The sequence below is a fragment of the Ruditapes philippinarum genome, unplaced genomic scaffold (genome assembly GCF_026571515.1).
Source record: "Ruditapes philippinarum isolate M1 unplaced genomic scaffold, ASM2657151v2 ctg5731_1_1_1_1, whole genome shotgun sequence".
NCBI classification, from domain to species: domain Eukaryota; kingdom Metazoa; phylum Mollusca; class Bivalvia; order Venerida; family Veneridae; genus Ruditapes; species Ruditapes philippinarum.
In genome coordinates, this window is record NW_026855789.1 from 37,079 (window position 1) to 59,623 (window position 22,545).

Sequence of the window (22,545 nt, forward strand, 5' to 3'; positions counted from 1 at the left end):
ATACAATTACGGAACGGTACAGGAGCAACGTTACAGCAGTTACCCAAACCCGGTGCAACAAGTTTTGAAAAATCAAATCTAAAACTTCGAGAGATCTATCCTATCTAACAACGGTCTTTCTTTATGGTATGTTAAATTAAATTTTTACTTTATAAAAACTATGTAGAATCTATACGGGTTGAAAACGAAAGTGGTCCTCCGCGTCGCGACGATTCGCGCGTTAATCGATTCGACCCAATTCAAAAGAAGTACTTTCTAATTTCTTTAAAATGAGGTCTCTGTTACAATTTATTGAACAAAAAATATTTGTATGGTCATTGTACCAGGTTTTCGTAGTCAAATATATCAGACGTTACACTTACACTGTTACAGGCTAGTCCTATATATTGATGTTTTTGTTACAACTTACATGATCAGTGTTGCATTGATCTAGAATTTCAAAATTATGGGGGATTGTCCCGCACTCAATTGAAAAATGTGGGATTGTCCCGCACTCAATTGAAAAATGTGGGGGATTTGAAAAAAATGTGGGGACAAACATTTACCTTACAATATAACATACCTAAAAGAATTCATTTATTTTACGTTCAGGTATTTTTGACAGCTCTCGTCCGCGGCGCAGTCTAAAACGCGGACGCCTTAAGCGGACAATATAAACATATAGGGAAAACGCTGACAATATAGACAAAGAGGAAAAAAGCGGACAATATAGATATATAGTGTAAAATGACTGAGCATAGTTAAATTCATATTAAAGGCTAATAATTGGCTTTTATAAAGTAATATCTGAAAGATGTATTAATTATAATAATTAAAAAAGACTTTATTTTATTTATTTGTTCAAATTCTTATAATAATTAAAAAGACTTTAGTTTATTTATTTGTTCAAGTTCTTAAATTTATGTTTTTTATTTGTTCATGTTAATTGACTTAATAACTTTTAATTAAACAGTACAAAACATGCAACAGTCACGTGCGGAAAACTGAATAAGGGCACAAGAATTAGTTTGAATATATTTGAACAGTTTGCATACGCAATTCGCGGACATGATAAACATATAGGGAAAACGCTGACAATATAGACATAGAGGAAAAAAGCGGACGATATAGATATATAGTGTAGATTGACATTCTTTTAAAATATACAATTTACTATGATTTGTAATTTACTTTTGTTTCTATATTGCACATTAATTGACATATTCGCCGAATCTTCTTTTGTGTACATATATAATTATGAAATAGTGGGCGAATGAGTAATTTTTTTGAAAATTATCGTTTACCGGTGAAAATACACGTGTTGCAAATTAACTTAAAGCATTACAATTAAGTGTGAATGACTTTGTCACATTATTAAAATTGTCGGCTCTTTAGATATTGAGCAATTAAGACATAAATTTCAAAGAACAATATAGAAAAAAACAACATTGGGACCAATCATGAAATTAATTTCAGTCGTTATGTTTTTGATCTTTTGTATTTTTTTTCACAACTTTGCAATTGCAACTTATTTAATGGTAAAACTGTTAATGGTAAGGTATATATACAGTCAATTTTTGTGCACATCCCTCATTTCCAAAAAAAAAAGTTACATGCTTTGAATTCATTCCATTGCTTACAAAGTGTTAATTTGAATTGGATTATTAAATTATTGTGTTCTTTAACTTTTAAAGTGTAATTGTGTAAAATATTGTATAAAGTGTTTTCACTAAGGCATTGTTAAAATGGCATTCGTTGTAGGACACAGTCAAGTAAAATATATGAGTGATTATTTGTGTCAACATTCGTACAGTGTGTTTTCCCTATCCTGGATATAAAACACGCCAGTTTTGTTTCGAAGAGGACATTTTTGAAGTTGCTCCATATTTTTCGGTAAGTTCATATCAATGATATCCCCCTTTGTAATCTTTATCAACCTGAATAATATATGAACAATCATGTTATGTTCTACCAGACAATAAAACAGTAAGAAATGTATAAATTATATATTTATGTATATACTGATTCCATTTTTTTTATTTAAATAAAGTGTCCACGTGTCACTTGTATAATCCTGCACGTGTTTAATTTAATCATACACATGATTCTTTATACCATATTTCATCAAAGTCGAAATAGAAAACGCGGACAATATAGACATATAGTGAAAAAGCGGACGATATAGATAATGAGGGAAAACGCTGACGAAATAAATGTATAGAACGGGAGAATAGAAAACTGTTATGAATAAAAAAAAACATCTGGCTTCTACCATGTATATAATTAATTTTTTTCAATTAACTTTCTTTAATTCATAATATTTTTAGTTCTATTTATATTTTATCCATTAAGTAAATAAAAGAAACTTTCTGATATAAATACCAATCAACTAATTAAAGTATCCACGTGTCACCTGTGTATTTGACTTAATCACGCACCGACACTTGTATATTTCAATTAATCATACATCTCACCCTTGTACAATTAATAAAGTGGCTACAGAAAATGCGGACAATATAGACATATAGTGAAAAAGCGGACGATATAGATATAGAAGGAAAACGCTGACGAAATAAATGTATAGAACGGGAGAATAGAAAACTGTTATTAATAAAAAAATATCTGACTCCTACAATGTATATAATTAATTTATATCAATTAACTTTCTTTAATTCATAATATTTTTATGTTTTATTTATATTTTATCCATTAAGTTAATAAAAGAAAATGTCTGATATAAATACCAATCAACTAATTAAAGTATCCACGTGTCACCTGTGTATTTGACTTAATCACGCACCGACACTTGTATATTTCAATTAATCATACATCTCACCCTTGTACAATTAATAAAGTGGCTACAGAAAATGCGGACAATATAGACATATAGTGAAAAAGCGGACGATATAGATATAGAAGGAAAACGCTGACGAAATAAATGTATAGAACGGGAGAATAGAAAACTGTTATGAATAAAAAAAAACATCTGGCTTCTACCATGTATATAATTAATTTTTTTCAATTAACTTTCTTTAATTCATAATATTTTTAGTTCTATTTATATTTTATCCATTAAGTAAATAAAAGAAACTTTCTGATATAAATACCAATCAACTAATTAAAGTATCCACGTGTCACCTGTGTATTTGACTTAATCACGCACCGACACTTGTATATTTCAATTAATCATACATCTCACCCTTGTACAATTAATAAAGTGGCTACAGAAAATGCGGACAATATAGACATATAGTGAAAAAGCGGACGATATAGATATAGAAGGAAAACGCTGACGAAATAAATGTATAGAACGGGAGAATAGAAAACTGTTATTAATAAAAAAATATCTGACTCCTACAATGTATAAAATTAATTTATATCAATTAACTTTCTTTAATTCATAATATTTTTATGTTTTATTTATATTTTATCCATTAAGTTAATAAAAGAAAATGTCTGATATAAATACCAATCAACTAATTAAAGTATCCACGTGTCACCTGTGTATTTGACTTAATCACGCACCGACACTTGTATATTTCAATTAATCATACATCTCACCCTTGTACAATTAATAAAGTGGCTACAGAAAATGCGGACAATATAGACATATAGTGAAAAAGCGGACGATATAGATATAGAAGGAAAACGCTGACGAAATAAATGTATAGAACGGGAGAATAGAAAACTGTTATTAATAAAAAAAATATCTGACTTCCTACAATGTATATAATTAATTTATATCAATTAACTTTCTTTAATTCATAATATTTTTATGTTTATTTATATTTTATCCATTAAGTTAATAAAAGAAAATGTCTGATATAAATACCAATCAACTAATTAAAGTATCCACGTGTCACCTGTGTATTTGACTTAATCACGCACCGACACTTGTATATTTCAATTAATCATACATCTCACCCTTGTACAATTAATAAAGTGGCTACAGAAAATGCGGACAATATAGACATATAGTGAAAAAGCGGACGATATAGATATAGAAGGAAAACGCTGACGAAATAAATGTATAGAACGGGAGAATAGAAAACTGTTATTAATAAAAAAATATCTGACTCCTACAATGTATATAATTAATTTATATCAATTAACTTTCTTTAATTCATAATATTTTTATGTTTTATTTATATTTTATCCATTAAGTTAATAAAAGAAAATATCTGATATAAATACCAATCAACTAATTAAAGTATCCACGTGTCACCTGTGTATTTGACTTAATCACGCACCGACACTTGTATATTTCAATTAATCATACATCTCACCCTTGTACAATTAATAAAGTGGCTACTGAAAATGCGGACAATATAGACATATAGTGAAAAAGCGGACGATATAGATATAGAAGGAAAACGCTGACGAAATAAATGTATAGAACGGGAGAATAGAAAACTGTTATTAATAAAAAAATATCTGACTCCTACAATGTATATAATTAATTTATATCAATTAACTTTCTTTAATTCATAATATTTTTATGTTTTATTTATATTTTATCCATTAAGTTAATAAAAGAAAATGTCTGATATAAATACCAATCAACTAATTAAAGTATCCACGTGTCACCTGTGTATTTGACTTAATCACGCACCGACACTTGTATATTTCAATTAATCATACATCTCACCCTTGTACAATTAATAAAGTGGCTACTGAAAATGCGGACAATATAGACATATAGTGAAAAAGCGGACGATATAGATATAGAAGGAAAACGCTGACGAAATAAACGAGATCCAGATACCATTGTTTTACCGAAAAATGTTTGTCATCCCGATAAAATGATTGAAATGGTAAAAGGTGAAATAAGTGCTGTAACACAAACAACTAACCAAATGAACTATAACTCCGACTCACATGACAATGATCCAACTGTGGAAAAAATTCCCAAAAAAGGTGTGAATTCTCAAAAATCTTTAGCGGTCAAAACTATAGCTGAACAAGGGATAGTTCTTGTTCCTGAAATGGGAGCGTTTATGGTTCGAGGCAACAAAGATAATAAATATTCAGTGACACTTTTTCCTAAGGAGTCGTGTTCATGTCCATCAACTTCAAGATGTTATCATATTCTTGCTGCAATGATAGCAATCGGAATGCCTATTCCGGACGATAAAAAAGTGTTTAACTTAACACAATTACGCAAAAACTGTAGACCAAAACATTCCAAAAAGTGTGGTACAAAAAAAGGAAGATTTGGAGACAATGATGCCGACATTGAAATTAATCCCGCGCCAGACTCTGTTCTAAAAAACACTTGTGAAAAAGTAAATGCGACTCCAAAAAGCAAAATTATGACACCCAAAAACAGTGCAATACGAAAAAAACTTAAAATTTTGAAATTTCTACTCCAAAATTAGACAACACACCAACAGGCAAAAAATTAAATAAACGTAAAATAGAGTGTACCGATGAACTGAGCTATAAATTACCAAAGTTGGAAAACGATTTATCTGTAATCAAAGAAGAAAGTGAAATAAACAATTATGAAATAAGAGACAATAGCACCGAATCAATAGAACAGCATATTGAATACTGGGACAGAGATTTGGGCCTCACGGAAAATGACATAATTGACTTAAAAAATAATAAGAAACTTAATTCAAAAACCATATGGAGGCTGTAAATATAATGTTGCGACAACAAACTATGGGCGAAATAGGTGGGTTGCAGCTAACCGAGAAAGTGCCCGCTTTTAATGAACTACTAAAAAAAGATGGTGTTGTAAATTTCCACTCGAAACCTGCACAGTCACCGGCCTGCAAAATACACCACAATCACCATGACCACTGGGTAGCATCGTTTAATATAGATAATCAAATTCATTTAATGGACAGTTTAGGCAATGATAGACCAAATGACAGAATCATACCAAAACGGCTTTGAAAATTCAATTATCCCAGCTTTATGGATCAAATAAATCATCAATAGCAGTTAATGTACCAAATGTTATCAAACAAAATAATAGTGTAGATTGTGGATTATATGCAATTGCTTTTATTACTTCTTTTTGTTTACGTAAACGTCTTTGTACAGATCTTATATACGATTCCAATAAAATCCGTGAACATTTGTTAAATTGTTTTGAACGAAAAGAAATTGACGGAATTTCCATTAACTAAGAAAACTTTAAGTAAAAGGAAACACTATAGTGATACAATTATTAATATTTATAATTATTGTCTATGTAATTTACCTGAATGCCTTGATGATATGGTTTTATGTGATAAATGTAATAAATGGTTCCATAAAAATTGTATTAATGCCCCCATTGATGTGTCGTCCATTGATAATGACTTTGATTGTGGTTTATGTTCTTAAAGGAAAAACGAACTTTTTTATAATAATATACTTTACATTTAATAAAATTCACTTTAAGATCAATGTTATTTGCAGTCTGAAAACATACAATTTTTTATTATATAATTTTTAATTAAAAAAATTATTAATTTAATTAAAGTTATAATTTTAAAACAATACTTATTATAAATTAAATGTTATATATTTTTGGACAGCATTTTTTCCGCTTTGTATATATTGCCATCGTTTTTCCTATAAACGTTTAATACATTGTCTATTTAATATTGTTGTCTTAAGTAAGGGATTTTGTTAAAATATGTGATTGTTATATTCTTTATAGCTATATACATATATTGAGTTGTTACATTGATATTATTATTTGTATGTGTAAAATAAATTCATGTACCGAATGTGTTATATTGCTTAAATAAAATTGCAATAATGTTCATTCTTTATCTTCGTTTTTATTACTTCACAATATTACTATACATTATCATTATCTATTTTATTATAATTTTATCTCACACATCATTCTACACTCTATCTATAGCGCCCGCTTTTTTCCTCTATATCTATATCGTCCGCTTTTTCTCTATTTATTAGTCGCCGGTAGAAACCGGCGACTATATTTGTAACTGTTTAATATTATACCTATGGTAGGAGAAGGCATTAAAATCTGAAAATAAAAGCATAACAATTACTGAACAATTAAAGACTACAATTGTTTTCAGTAATCTCAAAAATTCAAACATACAATAATGTTGCTCAATGAAATGAAATATTCAAATATTGACATCGTAAATAGCAACATTATAATTTTCATAAAATGAATTAATGACGTATCCCTATGGATCAGTCATTGAATTTAGGGATGTTTTTCCTTTTTTCAAAGTGTCAAGCGTTGCTATTTTATGATAAATAAATCACGCATGATATTTGAAATGACACTTTTAAATTATCTGGTTGTTTGTATGTTATGAGACCTATTCTATTTTTTTATCTTATTTATTATAAACAGCTTCTCCCAGAATCACGTGACTACACGTTATATGTTACTGTTATAAAATCTATTAATAGTAACAAATGGCTGATAAGACTGAAATACAGGTAACTTGTGAATGGTTGGCAGCTGATCAAAGTAATTTTGTATGAAAAATCTCGGTATGACAATAGGGGCCGGAATCGTATTGGATACGCAGAGAAAACTAATAAACTATCTTTGTGTTGATAGTCTATCGCACTGAAAGGCAATTAAACGTTAACTATATCGTATGTAACAACTTCGTCATACTTACCACAAGGCCATCGAGAAGTATTAATTGATATAATTATACATGTAATTATACTTACAATAAAATCGTTAACATTAATCATAATAAGTTATGTAAGCTAACGAAACAGCTCCCGAAAGTCTCGGGTAAATATTGCCAAACAATACTTGCTTATCTAATAATGATAACAGTTTCTTGACAAAATTGCTAAGCAAGTTTGCTTCAAATATGATGTTTTATTATAACATAACATAAATTTATTGCATAAAACTCTTTTACAAAGTTAATAGCAAGAAAGATATAATTGTGGCAAGTACATGAAAACGTGTTTATGAATAAACATTACTCAACTTATTGTTCCTATTTTCTTTATACTCGAACCATTAAACTGATATTTTCTTTTATTTATGATAATACAATCATATTTCTATCCGGCGACTTGATGCTTTAGCATCAAAATCTCTACTTGTTTATATTGTCCGCAAAAATAGGGCAAAGAGCGGACATGTTCAATCAGGTAGCATGTTGTTGACACTTAATTGTCGTTAATTTGCAACACGTGTCCGTCACAAGAGTATACGTCTACTCTAAATTTCTATACCGTCCGCTTTTTTCCTCTATATCTATATCGTCAGCGTTTTCCCTATATATCTATATTGTCCGCAAAATGCGTATCATGTTATCTCTAGCTAAGTGCCGACACGATTAATCAGTAGCGTGTTGTTCACACTTATATAATTACCGTTAATCTGCGGCACGCTTCTGCTCATATTGTATCAATAAAAAACAACAGCCCGTCATTACTTATTTATATCAATAATTTATGATTAAAAATTACTCTTACAAACTTTTGATTTTGAAAAATCAAGGCTTTTTTTATTTTGCGAACAAAAATTTTGTCCGCCTACTGCACATAAAGGCATACAAAAAATGCCAAAATGAAATACATATCCTTAATTACATATCAGCTGTTGCCAATTTAGTACCTTCATTGTAATTCTAAGGACATTCATTTGATCCATTTGTTTCATATATTAGTTTTCAATATTAAGAAATTCCGAAAATGTGTCATATAATTATAAAATAAAATTCATTGACATTCAATCATAAATTACTTTAATATTTCTCCCAATTTGCTAATTTATTATATTTTTTTATATATTAAAGTATAAATCCAATTACACGTCATTTTACTAAACTTCATCAATGCCCAAAATCATCACCAATTAGTCTACACTATATATCTATATCGTCCGCTTTTTTCCTCTTTGTCTATATTGTCAGCGTTTTCCCTATATGTTTATATTGTCCGCTTAAGGCGTCCGCGTTTTAGACAGGCCCCTCGTCCGCTAAAAAACGGAAGTAGAAAAAAATAAAATATTGACAAATACTACAAAACACACGTGAGATGACTACACACGATTTAGAACGTATTTTAGTCATAACCACAAGTGAAAACAAAGTGAAACATGGCTGAAGCGTTCAAGATGCGATGAAGATAAACTGAATTAAGTTGAAAAGATCGTCGGATGCGCGACTTGGCATGCACTGACTTCAATAAAATACGCGATCTGCATAAAAAATAAGCAAATCCAGGGCCAAAATAACCCTTCTTTGTAGAGGCCGAATATAGGCTACTAAGTACTACCCCAACCAAACTAGCCTTTTTTTTTCCCCAGTTTGGTCCTCAAAATTCCCCAGTCTTCTGAAATTTCCCATAGAATTTAGAACAAAATTAAATGATGGTGTTGAATTAAGGATTTTGACTGCCTTATTTGTATTTCCCAATGCTTTTTGCTTTTCTATTTTAAAGAACTTGTTAAAAGTTTGTGTTAAATTTGAGACCCCTTTTCCCAAAGTATGCCAAAATCACGCATATTTTCCCCAAGAAAAAGGCTGAGGCCCCTTCCCCAAAAATGGTGTTTTGGCCCTGTGAGATTTTGCGCCATTGGCGCTAAAAAAATTAGAATGGCGCAGGAAAATCGGCAGCAAAGGGCCAAGGGCGCATCTAAAATCTGTGCCAGACTTATATGAAAACAAAACTGTCCGCTGGGTAATTTAGTCATCCAGTCAAAACTGGTACCAACAGCAATACGTTACCCATGATTCCCCTGTAATTACGCATATTCTTCAGTTTATCCATTCCCCTATTATAAGCTTTTGTTCACTTTATCTACTTACTTCATTTCTTCTCATAATCCCTTTCCCACTTTCTACTTAACCGTAAATTTAATCCAATAAAAAACAAACAAAAAAATTATACAACTACTTAATGTTTAAAATGATTATCGGTAACTGAAAAAAAAAGTGTTGCTATTTTTAGAAAAGCTGTAAGTTACAGTATAATCTGACAGGACTGTGTATAACTTGATTTCCCCCAAGGTCACTCAAATTCATGCAACCTTTGGCTGATGAAGTGTAAAAAAATATGTCTATTTCGTCATCAGAATATTTGACAGGGTGATTAACCAATCAGGGAAACATTGTGCATGACTTTTTTCATGATCAAAAAGTCTGTTGGCAAGTGACTTTGATGTATGCTTTCTACACAGAGGCATACAAGGAGTAATAAAATCTGTCAATATACATTGTGACAGGGACATTTGGTGCAAAGTAGGAACAATTAAATGGATAATGCACAGTATTAGACATTAGTGCTCGCCAATTTTTTTAAGCCAATCACCGACGAGGATTTTTCAAATTTTCAGGTTTCAAATCTTAATAGAACAGATTTTATATAAACTGGACATTTTATTTTATAAAACGCAAGTGGGCGGAGCTGAGTTTCGAAGAGCACTAAAGTGCAATATATGCATGTGTTTACTCCTCGTACTAATCAATATTTATGCATCATGTTTTTTCCGTACACGCACATGTATATCGTCACTACGGCATAGAATTAAAAGGAAGAGGTTCATTGAAATGAAAACAGGCAAAATAACAGTAAAAATGTTTTAATTATTACTTACGAAACCAGTATCAATTTATAATTCCAAATAAAAAGTTTTATGGATATATTTCACATATACTTCACCATATGTGCAATTTAAATTATAAAGTATAAAAAAATGTTTTTCTTGAAAAGTTGGTTAGTGTTTGAAATTAATTTTGTTCAATAAGATTGCAGTAAGCCAAATGAATCGTAACACATTTGCTTTGGTAAATCTTTTTCTATTTATCAGAGAATTAAATTGTTTATATAAAAAAATGATTTTAAACACTAAATACGAAAGTGTTCGTAAGTAAGCAATTAAACAAAAATTATAAGTTATAATAATCTGTCGGCATGTTTTAAAGTCGCTGTATCAAAGTAATGATATATTGCCAGTATAATTTAGATTCACTCATCAGATAACGCTACAATCTGAGTATAAATCTCGTTCAGAATCTATGTATTTCACTCAATGATCCGAAAATGTGTACCGCTACCGTCCTCCAAATATGGTTATACACATTTAGGCTATCGCATGACGTCACGCAGTGTGTTGGGCGGGAAAAAATTGGGCGGAGCACTAAGCTGGTTAAAGTGCATATTGGATGTTCTTCGTAAATAAGAAAGCTACAGTCGCTTCGCAAGCTCCGCTCTTTTTTAGCTTTCTTATTTACGAAGAACACCCAATATGCACTCTTACCTATACTTAGAAATTATGTGGATAAATTATGTAAATCAGATTTTTGAGCAGCCATTTGAAAAAACGTTTTGCCTGCAATTAATATTAGTTAGAAAGTTACTGTCTAGGCATTTTTGTTAATTATTGGTTATGGTCTCTGTTAACAAAGAAAATTCAATTATCTACAAACTTTTAAACGTCATTTAGGTCAATGTTTACTTATTTTCCCAAGGCCCATACTTTGGTCAAAATGGCCCATCATTTTCAGACCAAGTTGGCCCAGGGCCCAGTACTTTCAAATTCTCGGCCTATCTCTGCCTTCACAACTAAGGTACAATCATATAACCCTTACTGAGTACTCTACTCAATTAATATTTTAGAGTGCCTTGCTTTAAATTTAGAACATTTCATTCAAAGTTAAAGGGATTACAATTTATCAAAATATAAAAAATTGAGGTGCTTCATTTGAAATTGCCAGCTTAGCAAACATTATACAATCAAGAATAAATCTTTATAGGGGATGCTGGTTTGATCCTGGGGAGGTTAAATTTCTCAATTGACGTCAAATGTTGAGTCTAATGCCATTGTCATTTGTCTTTGACCACTAAGACATGTGAGATTTTATTGTGTTTAACATGCAGAGAAATTGGTTATTACTGGTTAGTTATCCAGGCAAATTTAATGCAGTACCTTAAGTTCCAAGATATGTTCAATTAGTTTAATTTCAAATGAGTTTCCAAAGCATGTTGTTTCTTAAAATAACAATTTTAAATGTCTACGTCCCTGCAAGGGGTTTGACATTAATGGAAAATAGATAGATAAATGTAAAATAACAATAGACTGTAGTACAGGGTTGGTAGACAATTTTTAGATATTGTAGTCTTGGAAATCTGAAAACAGATGAAAAAAATTACTGATTATTTTTTTTTTGCATTCTAAATATGGTTATTTTTCCTTTATTCAGGGTAAACAAGTAGTCATTCAAAAATGTTGAGTGTGAGGATATCTGGATTGCCTTTGAGGGGCTACCATCAGTACAAGAAGAGTCAGTGTGAAGGATTAAAAAAAGGGGAAAAGTTGAAGCTGGAAATTGATAAGGAGAGGTATCTTGGCACAGCAACATTTCCTGTAGCAGCTATTAGAGAAACAAGTGGTTTAAAGATAGGGCAGATACCAAAAGGTGCATATCAATATTTTACTTCTATGATTCCTCACATAACATTATTTTTTTTCTTTTTAGCTCACGTGTCACAAAGTGACATGGTGAGCTTTTGTGATCGCTTTTTTATCTGGCATCCGTCCGTAAACTTTTACTTTAAATAACATCTCCTCATAAATTACTTAGCCAATTTCATCCAAACTTCACACAGGTATGTTCCTTTGGTAGTCAACTTTAAAAATTGTTCAAAGGATTTAATTCCAAGCAGAACTCTGGTTGCCATGGCAACCGAAAGAAAGAACTTAAAATATCTTCTTTAAGAAAACCATAAGAGCTAGAGCTTAAATATTTGGCATGAAACAGCACCTAGTCAGTGTCTACCAAGTTTGTTCAAATAAATGCACTGGGGTCAAAATTGGCCCCGCCCCTGGGGGGGGGAGGGTCATTTATTTTCCTTATTTGTAGATAGTAAAAACTTAAAAAATCTTCTTTTAAAAACCCAAAATAGCTAGAGCTTAGATATTAAGCATGGAACATCTTCTAATGGGTGTCTACCAAGTTTGTTCAAAGAAAAGCCCTGGGGTCAAAATTGGCCCCGCCCCAGGGGGTCATTAATTTTCCTTATTTGTATATATAGTAAAAACTTAAAAATCTTCTTTTAAAAAACCAAAATAGCCAGAGCTTAAATATAAAGCATGAAACATCTTCTAGTGGGTGTCTACGAAATTTGTACAAATAAAAGCCCTGGGGTAAAAATTGGCCCGCCCCAGGGGGTCATTGTTTTTCCCTATATGTATATAGTGAAACTTCAAAATCTTCTTTTAAAACCCCAAAAGAGCTAGAAACAACTTCGAATGGGTGTCTATCAAGTTTGTTCAAATAAGGGCCCTTGGGTTGAAATTGGCTCCACCTCAGGGGTTATTGATTTTCCTTATATGTGAAAAATATCTCCTTATAAAAAACCCAAAGAGCTAGAATTTTCAATTTAGGTACTAAGCATGAAATATCTTCTAGTGAGTGTCTACCAAGTTTTTTTCAAATAAAAATCTTATAAAAACCCCAAAGAGTTAAAGCTTAGATATTTATCATGAAGCATCTTCTAATGGCTGTCTACCAAGTTTGTTCAAATAAAAGCCCTTGGTTTAAAATTGGCATTGGCCTAGGGGCCTATATACAGGTGAGAGATTTCAGGGCCATCATGGTCCTCTTGTTTATATTCTTGTCCAGTATTTCATGCCAAGACAAGAGTTCTCTTATATTACTTTTAAAACATTCTTCTATAGTAACTATATCAGGTTTGCCATGTCATAAATAATAATTCCAGGCTCAGATAAATTTATTTTAATTTTTCAGAGTATTCTTGGTGTTTCAAGGTGATTTTAAGAGCAGATTATGTACAAATGATGGCCAAAGTTGTAAGTGAGGAGCCTGTAAAACGAAATGGGGAAGAGATCATTTGCAGATTTTTTATAGATGCAACAGATAGTCCAGATGTACACAATGCACTTGATAATCTCTATAAAAGTGAGTTTTATTAATTTAGATATCCAACACTGAACAATAGCATCTGTATTGTGCTACAGTCTGTAGACCATTTCTTGGCATTTGAAGTATGTACTCATTACCTAAAATATCAGATGTACAATACTACTACTATTTATACCCCCGCACAACAAAGTTTTAAGGGGGGTATACTGGAATCAGCTTGTCCGTTCGGCTGTCCACACTACCGAATAGGGATAGAGGGGCCATCTAACTGTAATCAGAACAAAAGAGAACAATAGACATTCTGTAACAATAGAGTAAGGGGCAATGTAAGAGGCCATTGCCCCTCTTTTAAACAAAAGAAAATAACAAAAGAAATGGCCCCTTATTCGATTTCGGCTGGACATCCGGCTATCCGCCGGTTTTTTCTTGTCTGTCCAATAACTTAAGATTCCTTTGACCCACAGTCTTCTTATTTGGCATGCAGGTTAGTCATGATAAGTAGATGACCCCAATTGATTTTGAGATCCCTAGTTCAAAGGTCAAGGTCACAAGGCCTTCACTGAAAAAAGCTTGTCCGCCGTATAAGATTCCTTTGACTCACATTCTTTGACCAGGGGCCTTCACTTAAAAAAGCTTTTCCTCCGAATAACTTAGAATTCCTTTGATTCACAGTTTTCATATTTGGCATGAAGGTTAGACACAATTAGTAGATGACCCCTATTGATTTTGAAGTCACTGGGTCAAAGGTTAACAGGGATGTGATTTTTCCGCGCTTACGCGGATTTCCGCGCCGAAAATTTCCAAAGAAAAAATCCGCGGAGATTACAGAAAAAGTCACCAAAAATCGGTACTTAAAAATTTTTCTGCGTCGCATTATAAACAATACACGGGGAAATCAATTCCGAGGTGTTTTTTATATGATCACCGGTTCAGTTTTGAAAGTTGAAATGTGATTGGTTGTATAAGTCAGAGTACTCCAATCAGAGTGGCGCACGCAAAATTGATATTGCTAAAAAAAAAAAAAGAAGAAAAAAAAAGAAGATAACAAACAATTGTCAAATGTTTACAAATGGAAAGAATTTTAGATCGTGCGAAAGATTCAGAATTTATAAAGAAGTTAGACGCAGGGTTAGATAACGTTTGGAGATGGCAATGGATGGAGGAGAAGATAGAAATCTATATCGGAAGCAGTTTGAAGTCATTCTATCTCTCGGAATGGATCCGTAAAATTGACGAACGAGGACTTCTTCTTCTTCTTTTTCTTCTTCCAATATAGTACAGACACCTTCCGGCGTATACTCGTACTAGCGCAGCGCGGTGTGAGAAGTGTCTATGTACAAGAGTGATTTAAAAAAGTACTATGTATAGTGCTGGTAAAAAGGGTAAAAACACCGGACTGTCTATCGGAGAGTGAGTAGGAGTACTTCCCTCTTGAAGCTGTCTATGGTTGTACAGCTTACAACTGTCTGGGGAAGACTGTTCCAGAGGCGGATGGTGTCTGGGAAGAAGGATCGCTGGTAGCACTGGGTCCTTGCAAATGGTACCAGGTAGTGAAGTCCATGTCCTCGAACAGAGATGACTGGGGTGAGGTTGGATGTAGGGACTTCTACTAGGCCATTTACTATACGGTACATCATGGTCACCTTGGCATGGGCTCTGCGTTCTCGGAGGGTAGGCCACTGTAGGTGTTGCAGCATCGATGTCACACTGCTGGTTCTTCTGTAGTCTGAGAAGACCATTCTTGCTGCTCGGCGCTGCACCATCTCCAGTTTCCAGATACTTGCTAAATGCTTAATTTGCAAATGTCCCCTGGGTTAAGGGAAAAGGGGAAAAATTGCGCTAACAGGACATTGTAAAAGCAAGAATCATACTGAACGTGTGAAATCTTTATCAAAGCAACCAACTCTTCCTGCTGGCTGTCATGGGGAGAAGGCAACAACCAAGGCCTATGGCATCCATCCCATGTTTAGAAATAAAAAGACTGGCGAGTTGCCAAAGCAGCAGGTTGGGCTAAAGCCTCTTGAACCACTAGATGATAGAATTCACAATGCAGAGGTTGGTTTTTTTTTAATGAAAAATACTTAATTAACTTAAAGGTTGTTAAAATTTTTGCTTGTGAAAACTTCATCTCGGCAGTCATGCATGTTTTTTTTTTACATAAAGGATTATAAAGTCTTATGCTGGGATTTGTACACCCCGCAAACATTTAGCATATACTTTCTAAACATGCTTCACTGCTGCACAACTTTACAGAGAAAACATTATGGACAATGCCGCTGACACTGTTTTAATTTTATTGATTTGCATTATTAATAATTCAGTTTTTGAAACATCAATAGATATTAAAGGAATTTTGATAATTTTCAAACACATTAATTATTTTCACCTGAAATGTTAAAATGATAATAGAAAAATAGAAATATCATTTGATTTTGTTATGAACTTCATCTGCTGTAATTCCCCAGAGCTAAATCTGTAATGTACTGGAAAAAGGTGTTTAGCTAGGTATTCGAAATGGTCAAGACCTATATGTAATGAATTACTAGCTGAAAAAATTTTTTTTCAGGCCATGGTATTGGGATTTGTTGCAGAGCATTCATTATCATTGACAATGGTTCCAGAGATAATTAAACTCACCAAGGAACTTTCTAAAGACAAAAAAGCTGTAGATGGATTGTCTATGGATCGTACTTCTGCCTCTTACAAGTTAACATATGGCTTAAAGAAAACAATTCATGAGACAACGATAAATGAAATAAGACATTCACCATTCTCTCTCAATATAGATGAATCAACCAGCAACAACAACAAACATATTTTGGCAGTGTTGGTCAATTATTTCTCCCCGTCTAAGCAAAAGTTGTTTTGTGAACATTTAGCAGCAGTTGAGGTTGTAAAAGTTGACACAAACTCAATTTATCTAGCATTAGAACAATATTTTTGAAGAAAATGATATACCCTGGAAAAATCTTGTTCCATATTGATGGATTCTTGTGCAGTCATGAAAGGTTCCAAAAATGGTCTGGAAAAAAGGATACGAGAAGAAAAGGCTCCTCACATGTTGGACATCGACGGTGATGTCTGTCACCATCTACACAATGCAACAAAAAAATTTTGTTTCACCTTTCATGTACTGGTTGAAGGTTTATTTGGACAAATACATACAGACCACAAATGGTCGGTTGACTTTACGTCAATACCTTGAAGAGATATGTCAGTTGCTGGGAATGCGTTTCTCTGTGCCTGAGAAGTTCATAAGCCATGAGATGGCTGTCATGTTATGATTTATCACTTTCAACTCTTCAGATGTGGGATGCTTATGTTGTGTTTTATTATGCTTTGTGAAAGACAATGAAGACTATAAACCTGTTCTAGAAGAAAATCTTTAAGAGAAGAAAAAATTAATGTAAATGAGAATGCCTAGAAAAAGAATTATCACAATCCTGCCACCATGGGATAAAAAAAAGAGACTAGAAGATGGAATAAAAGAAAAAAATTGATTGTTGAATGAGTCCTGTATCAAGAACAAAAAAACTTTACTGATTTTACATTTCTATGTTGGTTTACTTAGCATACTTGAAAAAAAGGGTTATTTGAAGCTTTTTCAATCCAAAGAAACCACTTGTTTCATATCATACATGACAAAAAAGCCCAAAAGCAATTGTTTAAAGCTTCCTCTCATTGTTATCGTAAAAAGCCAGAAAGCTGTGTTGGGAAGAATGTACAAGCATTTGAAAGAAATGACTTTTAGACAGTGATAATGGACAATTTCTAGATGAGTGTGACATGTTTGTAGGTAAAGGTAAAAGCATAATTAAAAATGAAAGAAAATCAAAACATGTTTTAGTTGGAGTTTTCTGAAAATGCGCATCTACAGCAACATTTGAGCAGGAAATACCTACAAATGAAACTTCCGTTTGTCAAATCCAGTTCTCCGATACGCTCTGGACTAGATCCTTGAAGCCCATGGACAATAGCCCAAACAAACAAAGTCCTTGAAGAGAGTAAAACAGCATGTTCAATTTTGACAATATGAGGAGAAAATGAAAGTGAACCTTTGATTTTAGAAAGTCCCACAGGTGAAGAAATTTTTTAATTCTGTTATAAATGACATTGTAAAATATTAATTTAATATTTGAGTGTATATTGCAAGAACATAATTTTTTTTTATGAAAGAGCAAATGAATTGAGAATAAATTAAGATGACAACTTAATTAGTCCACCTTTACCGTTTACCGGAGGGGACTTTAGGTTTACCCTCGTCCGCCTGTCCGTCCGTCCCCGTCTGTCTGTCCGGGCCGTCAGGGTCCGTGCCGTCCACAAAACTGGATCCCCGCGATAACTTAAAAGTACTGAAAATATTTTTATGAAACTTGGATATATGGATAGATGGCAGTATGGAGATTATGCACGTCTTTTTCTTTTCTTCCTATGTTGAAAATTCTGGTTGCTATTGGCAACAAATAGGCTAAAAATATGGCAATTTTACACATTAACTGGATCCAGTGATAACGCAAAAAGTACTGGAAATATCTTTTTTATGAAACTTGACATATGGGTAGATGCAGTCTTGAATTTTATGCATGTCTTTTTCTTTTCTTCCTATGTTGAAAATTCTGGTTGCTATGGCAAACAAATAGGCTGAAAATATGGCAAATTTTACACATAAACTGGATCCAGTGATAAAGCAAAAAGTACTGGAAATATTTTTATGAAACTTTGACATATGGGTAGATAGGCAGTCTTGGAATTATGCACGTCTTTTTCTTTTCTTCCTATGTTGAAAATTCTGGTTGCTATGACAACAAATAGGCTGAAAAACTATGGCAAATTTTACACATAAACTGGATCCAGTGATAAAGCAAAAAGTACTGGAAAAATATTTTTATGAAACTTGACATATGGGTAGATGGCAGTCTTGAAGATTATGCACGTCTTTTTCTTTTCTTCCTATGTTGAAAATTCTGGTTGCTATGGCAACACATAGACTGAAAATATGGCAAAATTTACACACATAAACTGAATCCAGTGATAACTCAAAAAGTACTGGAAATATTTTTATGGAACTTGACATATGGGTAGATAGCAGTGTTGAGATTATGCATGTCTTATCTGTTCTTCCTATTTTGAAAAAATATCAGTTGCCTGGGCAACAAAATAGGCTTCAAACATGGCAAATATAACAATATTTGTGATTAGTCAAAAAGAGCTGAAAATTTTTATGAAATTGCATCTTTAATTCAAAGAGTTATCTCCTCTTTAAGAATTCTGCTTTTAAAATGTTACATTTGGTAACAGGGATGTTTCAAATATTAACTTTAGAGGTGTCCTTCAGTCCGTCTGTCTGTCTGTTTCATAAAAACTGTTTCCTGTGATCACTTTTAAAGAACTTTTCCAACAAGTTTACTTAAAATAGAGAAAAATTGAAACATAAGTGAATGGCCAATGGCCCTTCAGAATGTTGATGGGGTTCTAACCGGTAGGGGACTTATGGATTGCTTGCAATACTATGATAATTGCTTGTTTTCTTTGTTGCAAAATAAAATTGTTTATTTCAGTTGATCTTATTTAGTTTAGGAATATATATGAGTTTGTTTCTGATATGTTAATATTTTTCTAACGATGAAAAGTTCAGGTTTATAATCCAGTATTTATTTTAATTAGATTTCAGGTGGATGAGTCGTTGTCCCCCAAAGTACAAACCTGAAGATAGATGAGTGGTGGAAGTTCTATTCAGAGACAAGGGAAATACCCAGTTCTAAGCAGACTGGCGCTTATGATTTGTACTATTTTTCATGGTCCTATGGTTGAAAGTTCTTTCAATATCATGGGGGATGTCATAGGTATTAAATCTGCCAACACTAGCACGGAATTGTATTCAGCTGTACAAACTGTAAAATATAATTTAAGAGCTAATGGAAAAGTCAGCTGTTGAAATGTTTTCAAGGGAAGATGTCCCTTCATGACAAAGTAAATGGTTTGTTTATGTAAAAAATCTTAGCAAAGCAAGTGCAACATACAGAGGGTTTGTTGTTGGAAAAAAACGCAGATGAGGCAAAGATAAAAAGAAAGTTATCAACTTACACATGATAAACCATTGTCAAAACAAAAAATGAAAATTGTGCAAAATGAAAATGCAATTAGCTGCTAAAGCAAGTCATACCAATATGCAGTTGAAAAAAGCAAGGAAAAGGGTCTCCGAGGTATTGTGTTCTGTTAAAAAAAGGAAGTTGTAGACTATGATTGAATACATGATGAAATTTGTGTGATCATCAATATAATATATATATATACATGTAGTGGAACTTAAATGTATCTTGTGAACTAAAGTTATTGTATCATTCATTGTCCTAAAAATGCATTGACTGATCTATACATCTATCTTAAACAGTTATGAACTGAGATTATTGTTTTGTACTTGTCATGCCTTTTTAGCTCGACTATTCGCAGAATAATCGAGCTAATGCAGTCACCCATTTGTCGGCGTCGGCGTCGGCGTCCCTGTGGTTAAGTTTTTGTATGTAAGCTGGTATCTCCATAACTACTGAAGGGAATGGATTGAAACTTCACACACTTGTTCTCTGTGATTATCTAAGATGATTGGCACAAGTCCCATAACTCTGATTTGCTTTTTTTCATAATATTATGCCCCTTTTTCGACTTAGAAATTCTTGGTTAAGTTTTTGTATGTAAGCTGGTATCTCCATAACTACTGAAGGGAATGGATTGAAACTTCACACACTTGTTCTCTGTGATTATCTAAGATGATTGGCACAAGTCCCATAACTCTGATTTGCTTTTTTTTATAATTATGCCCCTTTTTCGACTTAGAAATTTTTGGTTAAGTTTTTGTATGTAAGCTGGTATCTCCATAACTACTGAAGGGAATGGATTGAAACTTCACACACTTGTTCTCTGTGATTATCTAAGATGATTGGCACAAGTCCCATAACTCTGATTTGCTTTTTTCATAATTATGCCCCTTTTTCGACTTAGAAATTCTTGGTTAAGTTTTTGTATGTAAGCTGTTATCTCCATAACTACTGAAGGGAATTGATTGAAACTTCACACACTTGTTCTCTGTGATTATCTAAGATGATTGGCACAAGTCCCATAACTCTGATTTTGCTTTTTTACATAATTATGCCCCTTTTTCGACTTAGAAATTCTTGGTTAAGTTTTTGCGTGTAAGCTGGTATCTCCATAACTACTGAAGGGAATGGATTGAAACTTCACACACTTGTTCTCTGTGATTATCTAAGATAATTGCCACAAAGTCCCATAACTCTGATTTGCTTTTTTTACATAATTATGCCCCTTTTTCGACTTAGAAATTCTTGGTTAAGTTTTTGCATGTAAGCTGGTATCTCCATATCTACTGAAGGGAATGGATTGAAACTTCACACACTTGTTCTCTGTGATTATCTAAGATGATTGGCACAAGTCCCCATAACTCTGATTTGCTTTTTTCATAATTATGCCCCTTTTTCGACTTAAGAAATTCTTGGTTAAGTTTTTGTATGTAAGCTGTTATCTCCATAACTACTGAAGGGAATTGATTGAAACTTCACACACTTGTTCTCTGTGATTATCTAAGATGATTGGCACAAGTCCCATAACTCTGATTTGCTTTTTTACATAATTATGCCCCTTTTTCGACTTAGAAATTCTTGGTTAAGTTTTTGCGTGTAAGCTGGTATCTCCATAACTACTGAAGGGAATGGATTGAAACTTCACAACACTTGTTCTCTGTGATTATCTAAGATGATTGGCACAAGTCCCATAACTCTGATTTGCTTTTTAACATAATTATGCCCCTTTTTCGACTTAGAAATTCTTGGTTAAGTTTTTGCATGTAAGCTGGTATCTCCATAACTACTGAAGGGAATGGATTGAAACTTCACACACTTGGTCTCTGTGATTATCTAAGATGATTGGTACAAGTCCCATAACTCTGATTTGCTTTTTTTGCATAATTATGCCCCTTTTTCGACTCATGAACTCTTGGTAAAGTTTTTGCATGTAAGCTTGTCTCTCCATAACTACTGAAGGGAATGTATTGAAACTTGAAGAGTTTGTACCTTTTCGGACAATTTTATGTATTCATATAGGTAAGCATTATTATACTCAATGAAACACCCTTGTGACAAATTTTCGAATAGTCGAGCGTTACTGTCCTCCGACAGTTCTTGTTAAATATATTGTAGGTGTATAGTTAGTTAAATAGTGATAATTTTGTTGACAAAAGACAGTATTAGTAGTAGTGATGTTATGTTATGTGTTATGAATATTATACAGAAATCCAAAATCTGCGCCAAAATGTTATATATACATGTCCTGTAAATAAGTTCTTTGTGATAACATAAACTGTAATAATTTAACCATATTTAAACTAATTTATGCACTTGGTCCTTTTCATCTTAAATATTACTTTATTAGATAGTAGCCAATTTACATAATTTCTTATGCACAACAAAAATAAGTGACAATTCTTAGCAATTAAGTATATGTTATGTTTTTATCCAGAAATGTTTTCATCCAGAAATAGAATGTACAGAATTCAAAAGTTTTTATGTGATTATTATGAGGTTATTTTGAGATTACTTTAAATGAAAAAAGTCAGGATTTTCATTGTATTTTCATAGGTATTTTTACTGAAAGAATTTTTTACATTATATTTATAGAAATTTAATTCTAGTCTCTTCTCTAAGCTGAAAAC

At 32.5% G+C, this 22,545-nt stretch overlaps 1 protein-coding gene across 1 annotated transcript in view; it reads left to right on the forward strand.

Annotated features, from left to right (window-relative positions):
- The window catches only part of LOC132744399 (uncharacterized), a 39,778-nt gene continuing 17,233 nt past the window's right edge, over nt 1-22,545 (forward strand). The window contains exons 1-3 of the mRNA XM_060733113.1: nt 1-126; nt 12,144-12,359; nt 13,692-13,862. Of these exons, the coding sequence (XP_060589096.1) occupies nt 12,167-12,359; nt 13,692-13,862 (364 nt within the window). The 5' untranslated portion in view covers nt 1-126; nt 12,144-12,166. The remainder of the gene's footprint in view (nt 127-12,143; nt 12,360-13,691; nt 13,863-22,545) is intronic.